A 16,320-nucleotide genomic window follows, 5' to 3' on the forward strand; every position below is an offset into this window, starting at 1 on the left:
CTGGAATTAAGATTGCCGGGAGAAATATCAATAACCTCAGATATGCGGATGACACCACCCTTATGGCAGAAAGTGAAGAAGAACTAAAGAGCCTCTTGATGAAGGTGAAAGAGGAGAGTGAAAAAGTTGGCTTAAAGCTCAACGTTCAGAAAACTAAGATCATGGCATCTGGTCCCATCACTTCATGGGAAATAGATGGGGAAATAGTGGAAACAGTGTCAGACTTTATTTTTTTGGGCTCCAGAATCACTGCTGATGGTGACTGCAGCCATGAAATTAAAAGACGCCTACTCCTTGAAAGGAAGGTTATGGCCAACCTAGATAGCATATTTAAAAGCAGAGACACTACTTTGCCAACAAAGGTCCATCTAGTCAAGGCTATGGTTTTTCCAGTGGTCATGTATGGATGTGAGAGTTGGATGGTGAAGAAAGCTGAGCACCGCAGAATTGATGCTTTTGAACTGTGGTGTTGGAGAGGACTCTTGAGAGTCCCTTGGACTGCAAGGAGATCCAATCAATCCATCCTAAGAGAGATCAATCCTGGGTGTTCATTGGAAGGTCTGATGTTGAAGCTGAAGCTCCAATACTTTGGGCACCTCATGCGAAGGGTTGACTCATTGGAAAAGACCCTGATGCTGGGTAGGATTGGGGGCGGGAGGAGAAGGGGATGACAGAGGATGAGATGGTTGGATGGCATCACCGACTCGATGGACATGGGTTTGGGTGGACTCCGGGAGTTGGTGATGGACAGAGAGGCCTGGCGTGCTGCAATTCATGGGGTCGCAAAGAGTCGGACACGACTGAGCGACTGAACTGAACTGAATAAACCATAATGAAAAAAATACGAAAAAGAATATGTATGTATAATGGAATCACTTTGCTGTGTATGAGAAACGAACACAACACTGTAAATCAACTACACTTCAATTTAAAAATTAAAAAAATCAGAGCACCAAACAAGCAACTAGTGAGAAGGTAGGGGTAGGGCCATGGTTAACATCAACTCACACGTGCACAGAAATATTGTCCGGGGTTCCATCATGGTTGAAGTCTGTGAGGTCATTAATTGAGCTCACAGCAATGACTACCTGTCCAATGGTGTAGACGATGGACAGCGACACGATTGTCCTGTGTTGAAAGAGGTCAAGAGAATCCAAGTCAATTGCAAAAGGACTGTTTACTTCCGACACCAGTGCAAAAAGGCCTCTGCTTCCAATTTTCAAAAGCCCATTCACGACTGTCCTTGTTTCTCAAATTGGCACAATAATCTGATACCCCTTTGAAAGGCCACCTGCTGAAGAATCTGGCCCCCAGCATGTAAGCGTTGAGCAAAGTTGTGGCTGGAGGAGCCTGGGAAGAAGGAAGATCTGTTTTCTCTTTGAACTATGTGCAAGACTCAATGTCTAACTATCAACATGAGGACCTGCAGCTTTGAACAGTGAGAGAGCATTCTCGTGTATCTGGTAACAACACTTGGGCAGGAGTGGTCCATTGGTTAATTTTGAATGATACTGACTTATTCTGAGATGGTGAATATTCCTGCCTCTGCCCACATCATGCATTTCAGCTGGAAGAGCCTTTACTTCCTTCTGTGTTAAGTCCAAGGAAAATTCCCAAGGACCACCTCCACCCCCTGCCACCACTGAGGGTGCTCTTGGACCTCTCCCTGCATGACTGGCTGAGCACCCCATGCCCCACCATCTAGCAGTTTGAGCCTTTCAGCTGCTGGGGTGTTTTTAGGGAACTTCTTTGTTCTCCCAGCCCTTAATTCCTCATGCATCATTAACAGACAATATTCCTGCTACTATTTCAACATGATACAGGAGGCAAAAAATCCTACCAATGCTACTTGCACCCACCCTGCTTAATGCCAGGCCACTGCTGAACTCTGGCCGTACGAGGATGAGCAGAAATGGGGCCTGGGACCCTCTCCTCAGAGTTTTTTATGTTCCCTAATCCTTCGTGCCCCGAGCCCACCATCCCAACTCTCAAGGCTTATCTTCATTACTCGTTGGCTTGCTCATTAACAAGAGAGCTGCCATGACTCACTTGAACTTCCCCAGCCAGGAGTCGGCAATGAGAGCTCCGAGGATGGGCGTCAGGTAGCACAGGGCGACAAACGTGTGGTAGATGGCAGTGCCCAGGTTGTCGTTCCAGCCCAGGAAACGTTGGAAGTACAGGATCAGGAGTGCTTTTTGCAGAGGGTAGAGGAGAAGGAGATGGCAAGGAGGTGAGCAGCGGCAGAGGTAACTCGGGCTTCTCACTGACTGGGAGTGGGGGGGGTCGGGTGGGGTGGGAATGGGGATGAGGGGTGTCGAAAAGAGTTACCTCTCATTCCATAGTAAGAAAACCTTTCGCAGAACTCATTGACCACGATGAAGAAGATGCTCAAGGGGTAACCGAAGCAGCTCTGACAAAGAGAAACAGTATGGGCTGGAAACAAGCTCCTCACTGGTCCAGCATCATCAGTGAGGGCTGATAGCACAGAAAGCAGCTGGTGTGTATTTAGTAACTTAATGGAGACCCGCCAGAGGTGGGATCCAGGATTAAAAATTCCTTATTCCCTTACACTCTACGTAGAGACAACAACGAAATGAAGGTTTTTCTTGTTTTACAGTTTTATTGTTAGTCTGAGAAGGGCTATATGGGCAGACCTCAGAGATACAGCGGGTTTGGTTCCAGACCACCGCAGTAAAACAGTAACTGTGATAAAACAAGTCACACAAAGTTTTGGGTTTTATGGTGTACATGAAAGTCACGTCTACACTATGCTGTGGTCTGTTAAGTGTGCAATAGCATTATGTCTAAAAAACAATATTTAATTTAAAAATGCCTTATTGCTGAAAAATTTTAACCATCATCTGACAACACAGGGTTGCCACAAACCTTCAATTTGTACAAAAACACAGTGTCTGTGAAGCATGATAACACGAGGTATGCCTGTACACAGAAGTTTCTAAAGAGAAGAAAAGGCCATGCAGGGACTCAGGATGGTTCCCTGGTGGATGCTAGATGCACATTAAGTGAACGGAGCGCAGCTGTGGACAATGAGGGGCAAAACAGGTTGTAAACTTACAGCTTACATCATGAAGCCACACGGGGGAGGAGGAAGGGATACTCACCTTCTGCAGTGACATCCCTGAAAGAAAACAAAATGCCACAGTTAGAGGCGAGTATGCGAAGCGCTTTTTGCTGAGTCTGAGCTCAGCCCCTCCGGCTGGCCGGGCCTCTGGGGGTGTTGCCCCCGGTGCTCCAGCCCCATCCGCGGTCCAAGCCTGGGCCCCGGCCTCTTTGCTGAGTGGGGCTGGGCCAGTAGCTGCATTTTCTTCTCATCAGCTCCTCATCAGGGCAAATGTGTGGTCAGGATGGAGAACCAGAGACTCCGAGGATCTGCCTCAACTGTTTCCTCCTTCAGAAGCTTCAAAGGCTGCCCGGTGCCCATGGGATAAAACCCCAACTTTCAGAATGTCCTTCATGGTCTCACAAGGCCAGGGGGTTTGGGTGAGGGTGAGATAACAGAAATAGAAAATTCGGACGAGCATCTGACACGTGGTGATGATCCCATCTCCACCCGGGTTCCCGAGCCGCCTTTCTTCTTATACTATGCTGTGGTCTGTTAAGTGTGTGTGTGTAACTTGCTCAGTCGCGTCTGACTCTTTGTGACCCCATGGACTGTCCATGGAATTCTCCATGGAGTGGGTAGCCCTTCCCTTTTCCAGGGGATCTTCCCAACCCAGGCCTCCAGCATGGCAGGTGGGTTCTTTACCAGCTGAGCCACAAGGGAAGCCCTGTTAAGTGTGCAATTAAACATTGTTTTTTTAGACAGAATGCTGTTAAGTGTGCAATAGCTTTCTGTCTAAAAAACAAGGTTTAATTTAAAAATGGCTTTCTTCCCATCTGGCCCCCCAGGCACACAGGCTCCCGGGCATCCAACCCACCTCCCTGGACACGCCCTGTCCACACACCCACAGCCCTCAACTCGAGATGGCGAAGCCGCTTCCGACCTCCCTGCATAACCAGAGAGCAATAACCAACAGTTTACATCTCCGCCTCCCTGCTGCCGGAAGAATCACAAGGTCTCCAGCCCCCTATCCCCAGCGTCTTTTCCAGCACCCACCGCCCAGCAGGGGCTTAGCATCAGAAGAGGGACTTAGAAGAGCAGGAAGAAAATAGGTGAGGATCCAAGTGAGCTGGCACAAACCAGGCGCCACTGATGGCCTTCTCGACCCTAGCTGTACCCTTCATCCCCTCTGTCCCCGCCCCAGCTCTGTCTCCCCTGAACTGTGTGACCAGAGCTCACCTGGAGTCTTGCCCGAGTCCTTGTATCTCCTGCCTGGTGTGCTGCAGTCCACGGGGTCACGGAGTCAGACACGACTGAGCGAGCACACAGCAACATCTCCTGCACTGCCCCTGTCCCCGCACACCTTGGCCCATGTTTATCAGGGGCTGTCACGTGCTATTTCACATGCCTCTGTCCCTGGGGACCCACCCCCTCTCCACCCCCTCTCCACCCCCTCTCTACCCCCTCCCCACCCCCTCACCCCAGCCCCACTGACCAGAGCTTCGAGTTCCTTAGGGTCATGGTCCTCAGACTTATCAGTGACTCCACAGCTGTGTATGTGTATGTGTGTGTGTGTGTGTGTGTGTCATATCCAACTCTTCAGGACCCCATGGACTGTAGCCTGCCAGACTCCTCTGTCCAAAGAATTTTCCCAGCAAGAATACTAGAATGGGTTTCCATTTCCTACTACAGGGGATCTTCCCAGTCAGGGATTGAACCCACATCTCCTGTGTCTCCTGCATTGGCAGATGGATTCTTTACCACTGTGCCACCTGGCAAGCCCATGAGCAGAGGTTCTCAAACTGGAGCCTGCCTCAGAAGCAACCCTAGGGCTTGAGAGAGCAGCTTCTGGATCCCATGCCCCGAGTTGCTGTCTCTGGAGGCCTGAGGAGTAGGTTGCATTTCTAATAAGGAGGAGTAGGTCCCCCGAACTTGCATTTCTAACAAAGTCCAAGGGCACGTCGGTGAGTGCTGCTGGTCTGGGGATGGTCCCCTGGGAACCACATGCAGACTGTGAGTTTGAGTTGTCTGCCTGATCTAAGTACCTAAATTTTATCCTGGCCCTGGGCACCTCAGGACGTTCCTGGGCCCCGTGTCTGGGGCAGGGGGTGGAGCACTGGATGGATACAGAGGCTGAACAGCTTGCTGGTGTCTCCCCCATGGCCCCCACTGCAAGCTCTTACACCTTCCCTGTTCTGGGCCCTTCCTCTCCGACTGGCCGCCTTGTATTTTCATCATGCGTTCGTCCGGGACCCTATCCCATAAGACACAACTGCAACTCTGAGGAGCCCCCTTCTTGGCCTGGACCACGTGGTCTTCCAGGCCACCAACCCCCATCTCGTAAAGAGGGGGCCTTCCTTCCTGAAGCCAGTCTCGCTGGGCTGTGGGTAACTATACTTTCCCCACCTCACAGTAGACACCCTCCCACTTAAGAGCAGTGATGCCATCTTTGTCCTTGTTCTCAGGTGGGAGAGATGAAAGTTCTGGAAGGAGATTCTTCACTGCTGACAGACTGGTTTTCTCCGCAGTTAGACTTTCTTATAGGAAGGGGCTGTTCTTGGGGGCAACACGTGAGGAGTACAGCATGAGGTCAGATTGGAATGGGATCCTAGTCTTGTTGCTGATCCCAACCCCCTGCGCCCCTGGGCAAGCCCACCACCTCTGCACGCAGCCTGCCTATCAAGTGATCAAGTGACGAGAATCCCACCCACCTCCTAGGTTGACTATGAGAGTCCATGGGGGAAGCCCTGGCCCCATGGACTCGATGCAACCTCCAGGGGAAGCTGCTACTATTACAGCATCCTCAGACCCTCACATGCTGTTTTTCACAGACTGGAAACCAAACGTCTGCTGAGTGAATACATATCCTGAAGAACTAGCCACTCCGGTCCTCCAGGACCGTGTTCACATCCTGGCTGTTTCACTCCAAAATTCCATTAGCCTCACCGGAGGGGCTGATGTCGGTGAACCTAGACTCTCGGAGCCCGTGAGGCTGACCTGGTGCATTTCATCAGTGTCCCCATGTCTTCCCAATCCCCACATGGTTTGGCCCCAGGGGAGCAGTGGTGGGAGGTCAGAGTGTCAGGGCATTTTTCTCCCTGGCCACCTCAGACGGCTGAATCCTCAAGGGCCAGCCACTCTGCCCCCAACGTGGGTCCTCTCTCTCCACACGACTCTCCTTCTAGGTTTTGTCCTGGCTCTGTACCACTCCCTACTGGTGTGATCATAAGGCCACCACTCTTGGCACCCACCCGTCACTTAGGGAGCCCTGCCCCCATCCCTGTCTAAATGTCTTTTTGAGTATGCCAACTGTTTCCTGATGGCACCCTGGGGGATAAACAAGCCATGTTTCACCACCAGACTACATGCTGCCGTGTTTCATCACCAGAGTAGGGAGAGGCCCACTCTGCTGTGAAATCAAAGGACCTCCCAGGAAGATGCTTTTGCAGAGCTCCACAGGACGAGCCTGTTGGCTGTATTCGAAGCCTGCCTGCTGCTTTGCTCCGTCTTCTTGGGAACATGGGAGGGCTGTACGATGCTCCGCCTACTTAAGACTTCAGATAATGTGGCCTTACCAATGTATCCCAAAGACCACACAAAGCAATGAGGCTCGTCCACACAGGAGGTCAGGTTGGTTCTTTCGATGGGCCTTCTAGAGAAAAGCAGGAGGAGGGTGTGAACACCTGGATGACAGACAGCCTGGAGCTTTGCTCCAGTCACGGCGTTCACACATTTCTCAGAATGTTGGTTTGCAGGGAAGACTTTGCTGAGCCAGGGTAGCGCCTGTAAACTTTTGGCTGAACATTGTTCAGCACGGGCTTCCCTGGTGGCTCAGCTGGTAAAGAATTCACCTGCAATGCAGGACACCTGGGTCCGATCCCTGGGTTTGGAAGATCCCCTGGAGAAGGGAATGGCTACCCACTCCAGTATTCTGGCCTGGAGAATTCCATGGACTGCATTGTCCATGGGGTTGCAAAGAGTCAGACACAATTGAGTGACTTAACACTGGCAAAGGTTTTGTTTAGTTCAAACATGAATAGGGTTTCAGAAAAGAAACGTTAAATCTTGTTACAACAACCATCACGCCCAAACTACGTTACGAAAACGAAATTCCTACACTCACTCAGGTGAAAATCTGAGACTGAGTACCCAGTTGTCATTCAGGATACCTTTTATTTTCTGAAAGCTGTGTGTTCCAAAGAACCACTTTCATTGCTGTGGGGTAAAGGCTGCTAAGCTCTTCTTTCATAGAATTCAGATGTAATGGATGGATGCAATACTGCAGTTAGCATTTAATTACTATACCTGTGTCCTCTCAGGGCTGCTGTCTGAGGAAGCTCAAGTGCTCAAACACTTGAACTCAAATTTCAACCGTCGCCAGATTCTGTTTACTTCGGTACAGTTGTGTCTATCATTGATATTCTGACAGCAAGTCTCATCGGCGTATTCGAGTGGTCCGATGTTTCTTGCATCACTCATGGGTCACTTGGTTTTAATTACAGATCATAGTAAAACAGCTTAGCCAGTCCCAGGCTCAAGTGATTGTGGAGTCAATGCCGGCCCTTGTTATCCGAAGCCTAGCAGTGCTTTTCGCTCTCTTTTGGCTACAGAATTTGGTAAAATAAATGCACATCATAAACTTCTATGATCACTGACTTTTGGGGACAGCAGGAAAAACCAAGAAAGACACATGGCTCCTCCCTCCTCATTAATGGAACCTTGCCATGAAGGTGACTATAGCCGAGTACCTAATGAAGCACGTTCCACGTTTTGAACCATTTTGGGATGGAAACCCTAACTGGACTGTTTTATTACCTAGAAACTAGTAACTCCCTCGTCAACACGATGGGTATAAAGGGTGCTTTTCTAGGATTTGGACTTGGGAAAGGAGGGGATGAGGGATCTTTGCAGGATATAAGAGAGAAGCTTGCTCCTGTAGGCAGAGGAAAGTGTTCCCTATCATTGCTGAGAGGGAAATCAAGGGAAAGAGTAAGCACTGCATGATGTATTGAGGATGACATTTCTGAAGTCGCATGGTGTGGGAGGCAGAACTTTGGTCCCACAAAGATGGGATCCCCACATTCCTGATCCCCAGGGTCATGTGGATATGTTTCCTGCCACAGCAAAAGGGACCTGGCGGAGTGATTCAGCCAAAGACCTTGAGGGCGGGCATTTATCTGGGAGCTCCAGTGTAATCAAAAGGGTCTTTAAAAGAGTCAAAGGAGGAGATATGAAGATAGAAGCAGAGGTCGGGATGACGGCCAACTGCTGGAAGGTCACCATAAGACAAGGAAAGTGGTGACCTCTAGAAGCTGAAAGGACAAGGAAACAGAGAATAAGCCTGCCCATACCTTGATTTTACCCCATGTCAGACTTCTGACCTCCCGAGCTCTAAGACAATAAATCTGTGTTGTTTTAAGCCACTAAGTTTGTGACGATTTGTTACAGCAGCCATAAGAAACTCATACACATGGGTTTGTCTCAAGCTCTGCAGATGCAGGTCTCATCACTGTTTATATAGGCTTCCCTGGTGGCTCAGATGGTAAAGAATCTGCCTGCAATGCAGGAGACCCAGGTTTCATCACTATTTACATAGATGTAAAGACTCCAACTTCCTACCAAGTTTTATTTGTTGGCAAAATTTCCTTTTTATCATTTTTTTTTCCTTAAGCAACATTTTCTATCTGTGGCACCTGCCTTCTTGATGGGATTTGGCAGAATCTGTAGCTCGGCTAGTTTCTGCAGGTTCAGTTCAGTTCAGTTGCTCAGTCGTGTCCGACTCTTTGCGACCCCATGAACTGCAGCACACCAGGCCTCCCTGTCCATCACCAACTCACGGAGTTTACTCAAACTCATGTCCATGGAGTCGGTGATGCCATCCAATCATTTCATCCTCTGTCGTCCCTTCTCCTGCCTTCAATCTTTCCCAGCATCAGGGTCTTTTCAAATGAGTCAGTTCTTCACACCAAGTGGCCAAAGTATTGGAGTTTCAGCTTCAGCATCAGTCCTTCCAATGAATATTCAGGACTGATTTTCTTTAGGATGGACTGGTTTGATCTCCTTGCTGTCGAGGGGACTCTCAAGAGTCTTCTCCAACACCACAGTTCAAAAGCATCAATTCAAGGCTGTATATTGTCACCCTGCTTCTGCAGGTTACTCTTCATTACCTGTCTCTAAAGTGGGGTTGCTGCCTTACAGGACTGCTGTTAGGAATAAGGGTGTCTGAAATTGGTTCTATAAACCAAGAGTAAAATGAGTTTCCTTGATGATAGCTCTTGTAGGCTGTGTATATGCCTCCCCAAATCAGTCACATGAGTCCCCAGAGAACACAATGGTCCTGCTAGAACACACTTAGCCTCCCTCCAAGCAGAAGCAGCTTTGGAGCTGAGGCGAGAACTCCTCTTACAATGTTGCCTCTGCAGCCAGTTGGTGGAAGGACATGGGACTTTGAAATCAGCTTGGAGATGTTCTTCCCAGCCATGAGGATCTGGTCAAAGCACTCAAACACTGGATTCTCCATTCCTTCATCTAGAAATGCTAACACTTTCTTTGCCAGTTGGTTGATAAGATTGAACCTACATTAATGAAGTTTGTTATTAATTGCATTCCAGGAAAACGTCTGGGTAGTGTGGGTGGATGTCTGGCATGGACTGATTTGAAAATACGGACAAGATTTTGCCATGGGAACCCTGGCAGGGGTAAGAGGTGGCCTTGAAGAAAGAGGCCCTCCCCTCCAGGGGTGCTCTCATTGATCAAATCAGAAGGTCCTTATGATGTCACTGGGGGGAATTAGGTCGTGGGATGAGGAAGTTGTGAACAGAGAAAAGTCAGACTTCTCAAATACAAGCCACTGGGAAGCATGGACTTTCAATCAAGCTGTTCTCAAATGGGCAGCAGTATAGTGCGTGACCACATGAGTGGCTGCAGAGGTTAAACGAACATTTAAAAACTCTCCAGTGTAGCAGTTCTCAAAGGGTAGGCCCTAGACCACCACCACTACCAGCAGCTCCTGGGAATTCAATGGAAAGGCAACTTCTTGGGTGCATCGCAGACATGTGGAATCAGAAACTCCGAGGGTAGAGCCGGCTGCCTGCACAGCAGCAAGCCCTCTCGGGATACAGTTTGGAGGGCACCCATTCATTGCCCAGCATCGCAGGAGGGGCTGGCGTGCCGTCAGCCACTAGGGAGCGCACCCATCCAGGTGATCAGCTTCTATGATGTGAGTTTGGCCTTCGCTCTTCAATCCCCGTTTCTGAGCTCCATCTTCTGTTTACCAGGACAACGGTGACAAGCAGATGCCTTGCCTCACCTTTCCTGTCTCCCGTCCACCCCACTGACCTGAGTGTCCTGGGTGGAGGCTCTCAGGACCACCTTCAAACCTCTCAGACTCTGCCTCCTGCACGGCCCAGCCTCTGCTGGGGACCTAACTTCCATCACCCTTCACCCCAGCAGTCGAGCCAGGCCTCCCACCTCTCCCTCCCTCCAGGCTCCTGCATGGCTCCCCGCAGCATTAAGGCAGTTAGCACCTCCCCTCCCCACCCCTCTCTCCTCCCTTAGATCCTTTTAGTCTGTTCTGACTTTTGAAAAGAGTTACAGAGCCTCACGTATCATGTGATCCCCCCTCCTTTTTTTTTAAATTTTGAGAAAATACAGCGTCGGTGACTTAAAAAAGAGCCTAGCAGGAGATGCATCAGGTGTAATTGCAGCTGGGGATGACAGAGGATGAGATGGTTGGATGGCATCACCGATGTGATGGACATGAGTTTGAATAAACTCTGGGAGTTAGTGATGGACAGGGAGGCCTGGCATGCTGCAGTCCATGGGGTTGCAAAGAGTCGGACATGACTGAGCGACTGAACTGAGTTTTGGTGGTGGAAGCACGGGGGAAGAGGCACTCTGGCTTTGATTTTTTTTTCCCCCAAATCGATCAACTTTGATCAAGAAGCCAAAGGGTTTTTTCCTTCCTTCAGTGGGCTTTTGCCACCAGAGTCAGGCTCGTTTCAGAGCAGACAGCCTGCGTCTATCACCCGAGGCCCTTGTTTTCCATAGGGGCTCTTTCTGAGGCTGGCTCTTCCTGACTTGGTGAGATTTTTTTCCTTCCTGGAGTGTCTTGCCACATTCCCCAACCTCAGGGTCCCTGCTTGTCCAGACTGGCAGTTTGGTGCACTTTGGAAAATTGTGATCTTTCTGGCCAGATCTCGCCCCGGGGCACGGCTCATGAGTGGAGAGTGGCTCAGTGGCCCCGGGCGCTGCCTTCCAGCCTGGGCCTGCTCTGGGGCCTCTGGGCAGGGCACAGCCTGTACCCCTAGGGGCACTGGCCCTGCCCGTCTGGACTTGTTTTTATAGAAACAGCCTCTTTTCCACAACTCGCTTCATCCCCACTGAAAGAATCTATTCTCCCCTTGCTACATTGACAAACAGCCACATAAATCACTTGCAGTTCAGGAGACCCGGGTTCGATCCCTGGGTCGGGAAGATCCCCTGGAGAAGGGAATGGCAACCCATTCTTGTCTGGAGAATCCCCATGGACAGAGGAGCCTGGCAGGGCTGCAAAGAGTCGAATACGACTGAGAGACTAAACCACCACCACCAGACATCTAACACGCTGATGTGTGGTTTTCTGAAAGCCATTTAATCAAGTTCCTGGCTGTCCTGCCAGCACCGCTACGAAAAGCAAAAGCGTTATCAGGCCTTTGAGAAGAGAACGTCCACTAAACTCTTAACAATCTGGAGTCGCTCTAGGAATGTGGGGAAGCTAGCGCTAATGGGATGGTGAAGGTTTTATGAAGCGATTCTGGCCACGATCCCAGGGCAGGGACCAGACATCTTGGGTGCTGGTGACCTTGTCGCCCAACTGGAAAGGCATGGGGCTCTCTGAACAGCGCCCCTTCCCCACCCCGCAAGCAGACAGACATGGCATACGAAGCCATACGAAGCCATCTGGCTGCAGCCAGGCACTGGCTCCTCGGCCACAGGGTCCCTCACGACCATGTTTGCCATCATCAGCCACTGCTTCAGTGTCGCCCTTTCACTGGGTACCGGGAGGCAGGGGGCCGGTCTTCCTTCCTGTGTGTGGATGCAGCAAGCTACCTCGGGGCAGGTTTCACCACCCAGTGGCCGGGCCTGGTCCTACGGGTGTCTGATGGCTGGACCTTCATCTTTCTTGAAGCCATCTCCGCCTTCCCTCAGCTGGTGGGGGGGGGTCCTCTGGTCAGGACTGAGGCTGGTAGTCCTTGGTTAGTGCCCCTAGTGCTGCCGCAATATCGTTTCATGAACAGAGTAGCTTACAGCAATGGATATGTTACCATCTTGCGGTTCTGGCTGCAAGGCTGAGGTCGGGGTGGGCACAGCTGGTTCCTGCCAAGGCTATGAAGGGTGAGTCTGTGAGGGACCTGTCCCCCAGCTTCCGGTGGGTTGCTGGCCAGCCCTGATGTTCTCTGGCTTGTTTTATCATCACCGGATCACTGCCTTCATCTTCACCCGGTCCTCTCCCCGCTGCTGTGTCTGGGTCCAAATCTCCCCCTCTTTCTAAGGACACCAGTCACACTGGACTGGGGCTACCTCGTACAGGGTGACCTCACCTGGACTGACTCCATCTGCAATGACCCTGTTTCTATGTAAGGTCACATTCTGAGGTACTGGGGGGTTAGGACCTCAGTATATGGACTGGCGGGAGGCCGGGGGTGGGGTGAGGGACACTATTAAACCCCAAACAGAAAGCATTTGTAGGCACACTCCTGTGCTTAGTTGCTCAGTTATGTCTGTGACCCCATGGACTGTAGCCCGCCAGACTCCTCCGTCCATGGGATTCTCCAGGCAAGAATATTGGAGTGGGTTGCCATGCCCTCTTCCAGGGGATCTTCCCAATCCAGGGATCGAACCCAGGTCTCCCGCATTGCAGGTGGATTCTTTACCATCTGAGCCACCGGGGAAGCCCAACCTCCTAGTAATACTTTTTTAAAAAAGATTTCTATAAACAACTGTCTAAAATCACAGGCGTAAGAGGCCCATAAAGGCTGCCTCTGATGGTTTTATAAATCACCTGCAGCTTTCAGCATCTTGTTTCCATAAACACAGGTCTGAATTCCTGACGGCCATTCCCATTCTCGCTCAGAAAGAAATCAGCTCTGGGTGCCCCAGATCTAAGCCCCCGGGACGTGCTCAGAGACGGTGTATTCCTCTCCTGCAGGGGGAGGGCAGCCAGAGTTAGTACTCGGTAAGCTCTTACATGGAACAGAAAGGTCCAGAGATGGGCCTAAGTTCTGCCTCAGGTGGAGCCTAATCAGTGACTCGGGGGACGAATTTACTGGGGGTTATGAAAACTATCCTTGCTCTCCAGGGATTTCCTGTATCTGCACCTGGACATTCTTTTTTTTTTTTTTTAATTTATTTTTTATTGAAGGATAATTGCTTTACAGAATTTTGCTGTTTTCTGTCAAACCTCAACATGAATCAGCCACAGGTGTACATATATCCCCTCCCTCTTGAACCTCGCTCCCATCTCCCTCCCCATCCCACCGCTCTAGGTTGATACAGAGCCCCTGTTTGAGTTCCCTGAGACATAATGCAAATTCCCATTGGCTATCTATTTTACACATGGTAATGTAAGTTTCCATGTTACTCTTTCCACACATTTCACCCTCTCCTCCCCTCTCCCCATGTCCATAAGTCTATTCTCTATGTCTGTTTCTCTGCTGTTGTCCTGTAAATAAATTCTTCAGTACCATTTTTCTAGATTCCGTATATATGTGGACATCTAGGTTGCTTCCACAGTCTAACTATTGTAAATAGTTCTGTAATGAACAATGGGATACATATGTCTTTTTCAATTTTGGTTTCTTCAGGGTATGTGCATAGGACTGGAATTGCTGGGTCATATGGTGGTTTTATTCCTAGTTTTTTAAGGAATCTCCATACCGTCTTCCGAAGTGGCTATATCAGTTTACATTCTCACCAACAATGCAAGAGGGTTCCCTTTTCTTCACACCCTTTCTAGCATTTATTGTTTGTAGACTTCTTGATGGTGGCCATTCTGACTGGTGTGTGGTGATATCTCATTGTAGTTTTGATGTGCATTTCTCTAGTAATGAGTGATGTTAAGCATCTTTTCATGTGTTAGTTAGCCATCTGTCTGTCTTCTTTGGAGAAATCTCTGTTTAGGTCTTTTTCACACTTTTTGATTGGGTTGTTTGTTTTTCTGGTATTAAGTTGTATGAGCTCCTTGTATATTTTGGAAATTAATCCTTTGTCAGTTGTTTCATTTGCTATTATTTTCTCCCATTCTGAGGGTTGTCTTTTCACCTTGCTTATAGCTTTCTTTGCTATGCAAAAGCTTTTTACACCTGGACGTTCTTGTATTCTACAAGGATACCCTGTAGGGATTTCCCTGGTTCAGTTGTTAAGATGCTGCCTTTTCAACGCAGGAAGTGTGGGTTCAATCCCTGGTTGGGGAACTAACATCCCACATGCTGAGTGGCCAAAAAAATAAAATAATAATAAAATGGAGGCTGGCAAATTTTAAAGGAAAAAAAAAAAAAGGAACACCCTGTATTCTGAACTTAAGAGTGAGGCTGACTCTAAATGCCAAGATAGCTGACAGTGAATAAACAAATATATTTTCAGGGTAAAGACAGACCATGCCTCAGAGCTGCTGTAAAAGGGAACAGGAGAGAATGTGAGAGGAGGGGTTCCCTGGCCTCTGGACGCCACCATCACGGCGAGTTACATGCACCCAACAGGCAAGAGAAACAAGCGTATTACTATTGGCCCTGACCTGTTGAATGTCCTCACTGGAGAAAATAATGCCTGGGGCATGTAAGTGTTACTAAATTAAAAAAAAAAACAAAACACTAAAACCTATCTTCCAGTCTTTAGGAGTTTGTTTGGAAGCAATTAAAAATAAGTTAAAGACCTGAAATTTTAGACATAAAGATTTTTTTGCTCTAAGATGTTAAATCATGACTAGAAAAACTGATTTCCGATCACAGTAAGTGTGAAGTTAGGCTACAAAACTAGGTACAGAATGCAAATACTTTCCTCTGTTGATATTTAGGTTGAACAGGCCTCCATCCTGTCATGAGAATACAAGAGAATGTCTGTAAGAAACTTCTAGAAGTTGAAATTTCTAGAAGCTGATAAAATGTGTGTATTTTAAATTTTGTCAGATATTGCCTAACAACTCTCCGGAGAAGTGTTAGGTGACTTACCTTTTCTAGTCTTATGATTTTAGAATGAACATGCACAGAAGAGAGAACTATATATATATATAAAATAAACAAAAAGCTAAACACTATTCATAGTTGCCTGGAAACTTTATCCACTGATCCAGAACACAGTAGCAACAGAGTCTGGACATCATTTTTAGAATTAATGAGGTAAATCACCCATGTCTATGACATCACTGTGAACATTTCTGATTCACCTACTATTACGCACTCGAGAGTGTGTCTACAGATCAGTTCTGTTATTAAATAGACTGTTGTTCAGAATGGATTAGAGCTATGACTGGAAAAATCCATCTGTCTTGCTGGGGGAAGACACTAGTTACTAAATGCAGCACCTAAGCTGAGGATGCCAGCCACAATGGCGTCATCTACACACACTATGAATATTTCCTAACTAAAGTTATTGATAAATAATACACATATTTTGGAGAGAATGTTTTCTAGTACCATTTATATTTTTAAGTAAGTGCTAGTTACTCAGTCATATCTGACTCTGCGATCCCATGGACTGTAGCCTGCCAGGCTCCTCTGTCCATGGGATTCTCCAGGCAAGAATACTAGAGTGGGTTGACTTTTCCTTTTCCAGGGGATCTTAACAACCCAGGGATCGTCTCCCTCATTGCAGGCAGATTCTTTACTGTCTAAGCCACAAGGAAAGCCTGCTTCTAGTACCATGTATAGGGTTAAACAGTGTTCTCCCAAAACTACGGTCCTTTCCATAATCTTGGAAGGTGATCTTATTTGGAAATGGGGTTGTTGCTGATGAGAAGAGCGGAGACAAGGTGCTCCTGGAGTAGGATGGGTTCCGAATCCCATACGACCGGTGTCGTGATAAGAAGACAGCCACGTGCACACAGAGGGAAGACAATGGCCATGTGATGATGGAAGCAGAGACGGGAGAGCTGTATCCACCAGCCAAGGCATGCCAGGCTGGCTGGCAACACCAGAAGCCAAGAGGAAAGGCAGAGAATAGATTCTCCCCTACGGCCTTCAGAGAGCGTGCCCTGCTGACACCTGGGTTTCTTCCAGCCTCCA

The 16,320-nt window shown here is 48.7% G+C and overlaps 1 protein-coding gene across 1 annotated transcript in view; it reads right to left on the bottom strand.

Annotated features, from left to right (window-relative positions):
* DOCK9 (dedicator of cytokinesis 9) overlaps positions 1–16,320 on the bottom strand; it is a 355,717-nt gene that overhangs the window by 27,055 nt on the left and 312,342 nt on the right. The window contains exons 2-4 of the mRNA XM_081548928.1: positions 2,329–2,433; positions 2,050–2,191; positions 1,009–1,128 (exon numbers count right to left, since the gene is read on the bottom strand). Coding sequence (XP_081405054.1) covers positions 1,009–1,128; positions 2,050–2,191; positions 2,329–2,433 — 367 coding nt within the window. The remainder of the gene's footprint in view (positions 1–1,008; positions 1,129–2,049; positions 2,192–2,328; positions 2,434–16,320) is intronic.

This window comes from Giraffa tippelskirchi, chromosome 12 (assembly GCF_054371585.1).
Source record: "Giraffa tippelskirchi isolate mGirTip1 chromosome 12, T2T-mGirTip1v1.2.pri, whole genome shotgun sequence".
Lineage (NCBI taxonomy): Eukaryota > Metazoa > Chordata > Mammalia > Artiodactyla > Giraffidae > Giraffa > Giraffa tippelskirchi.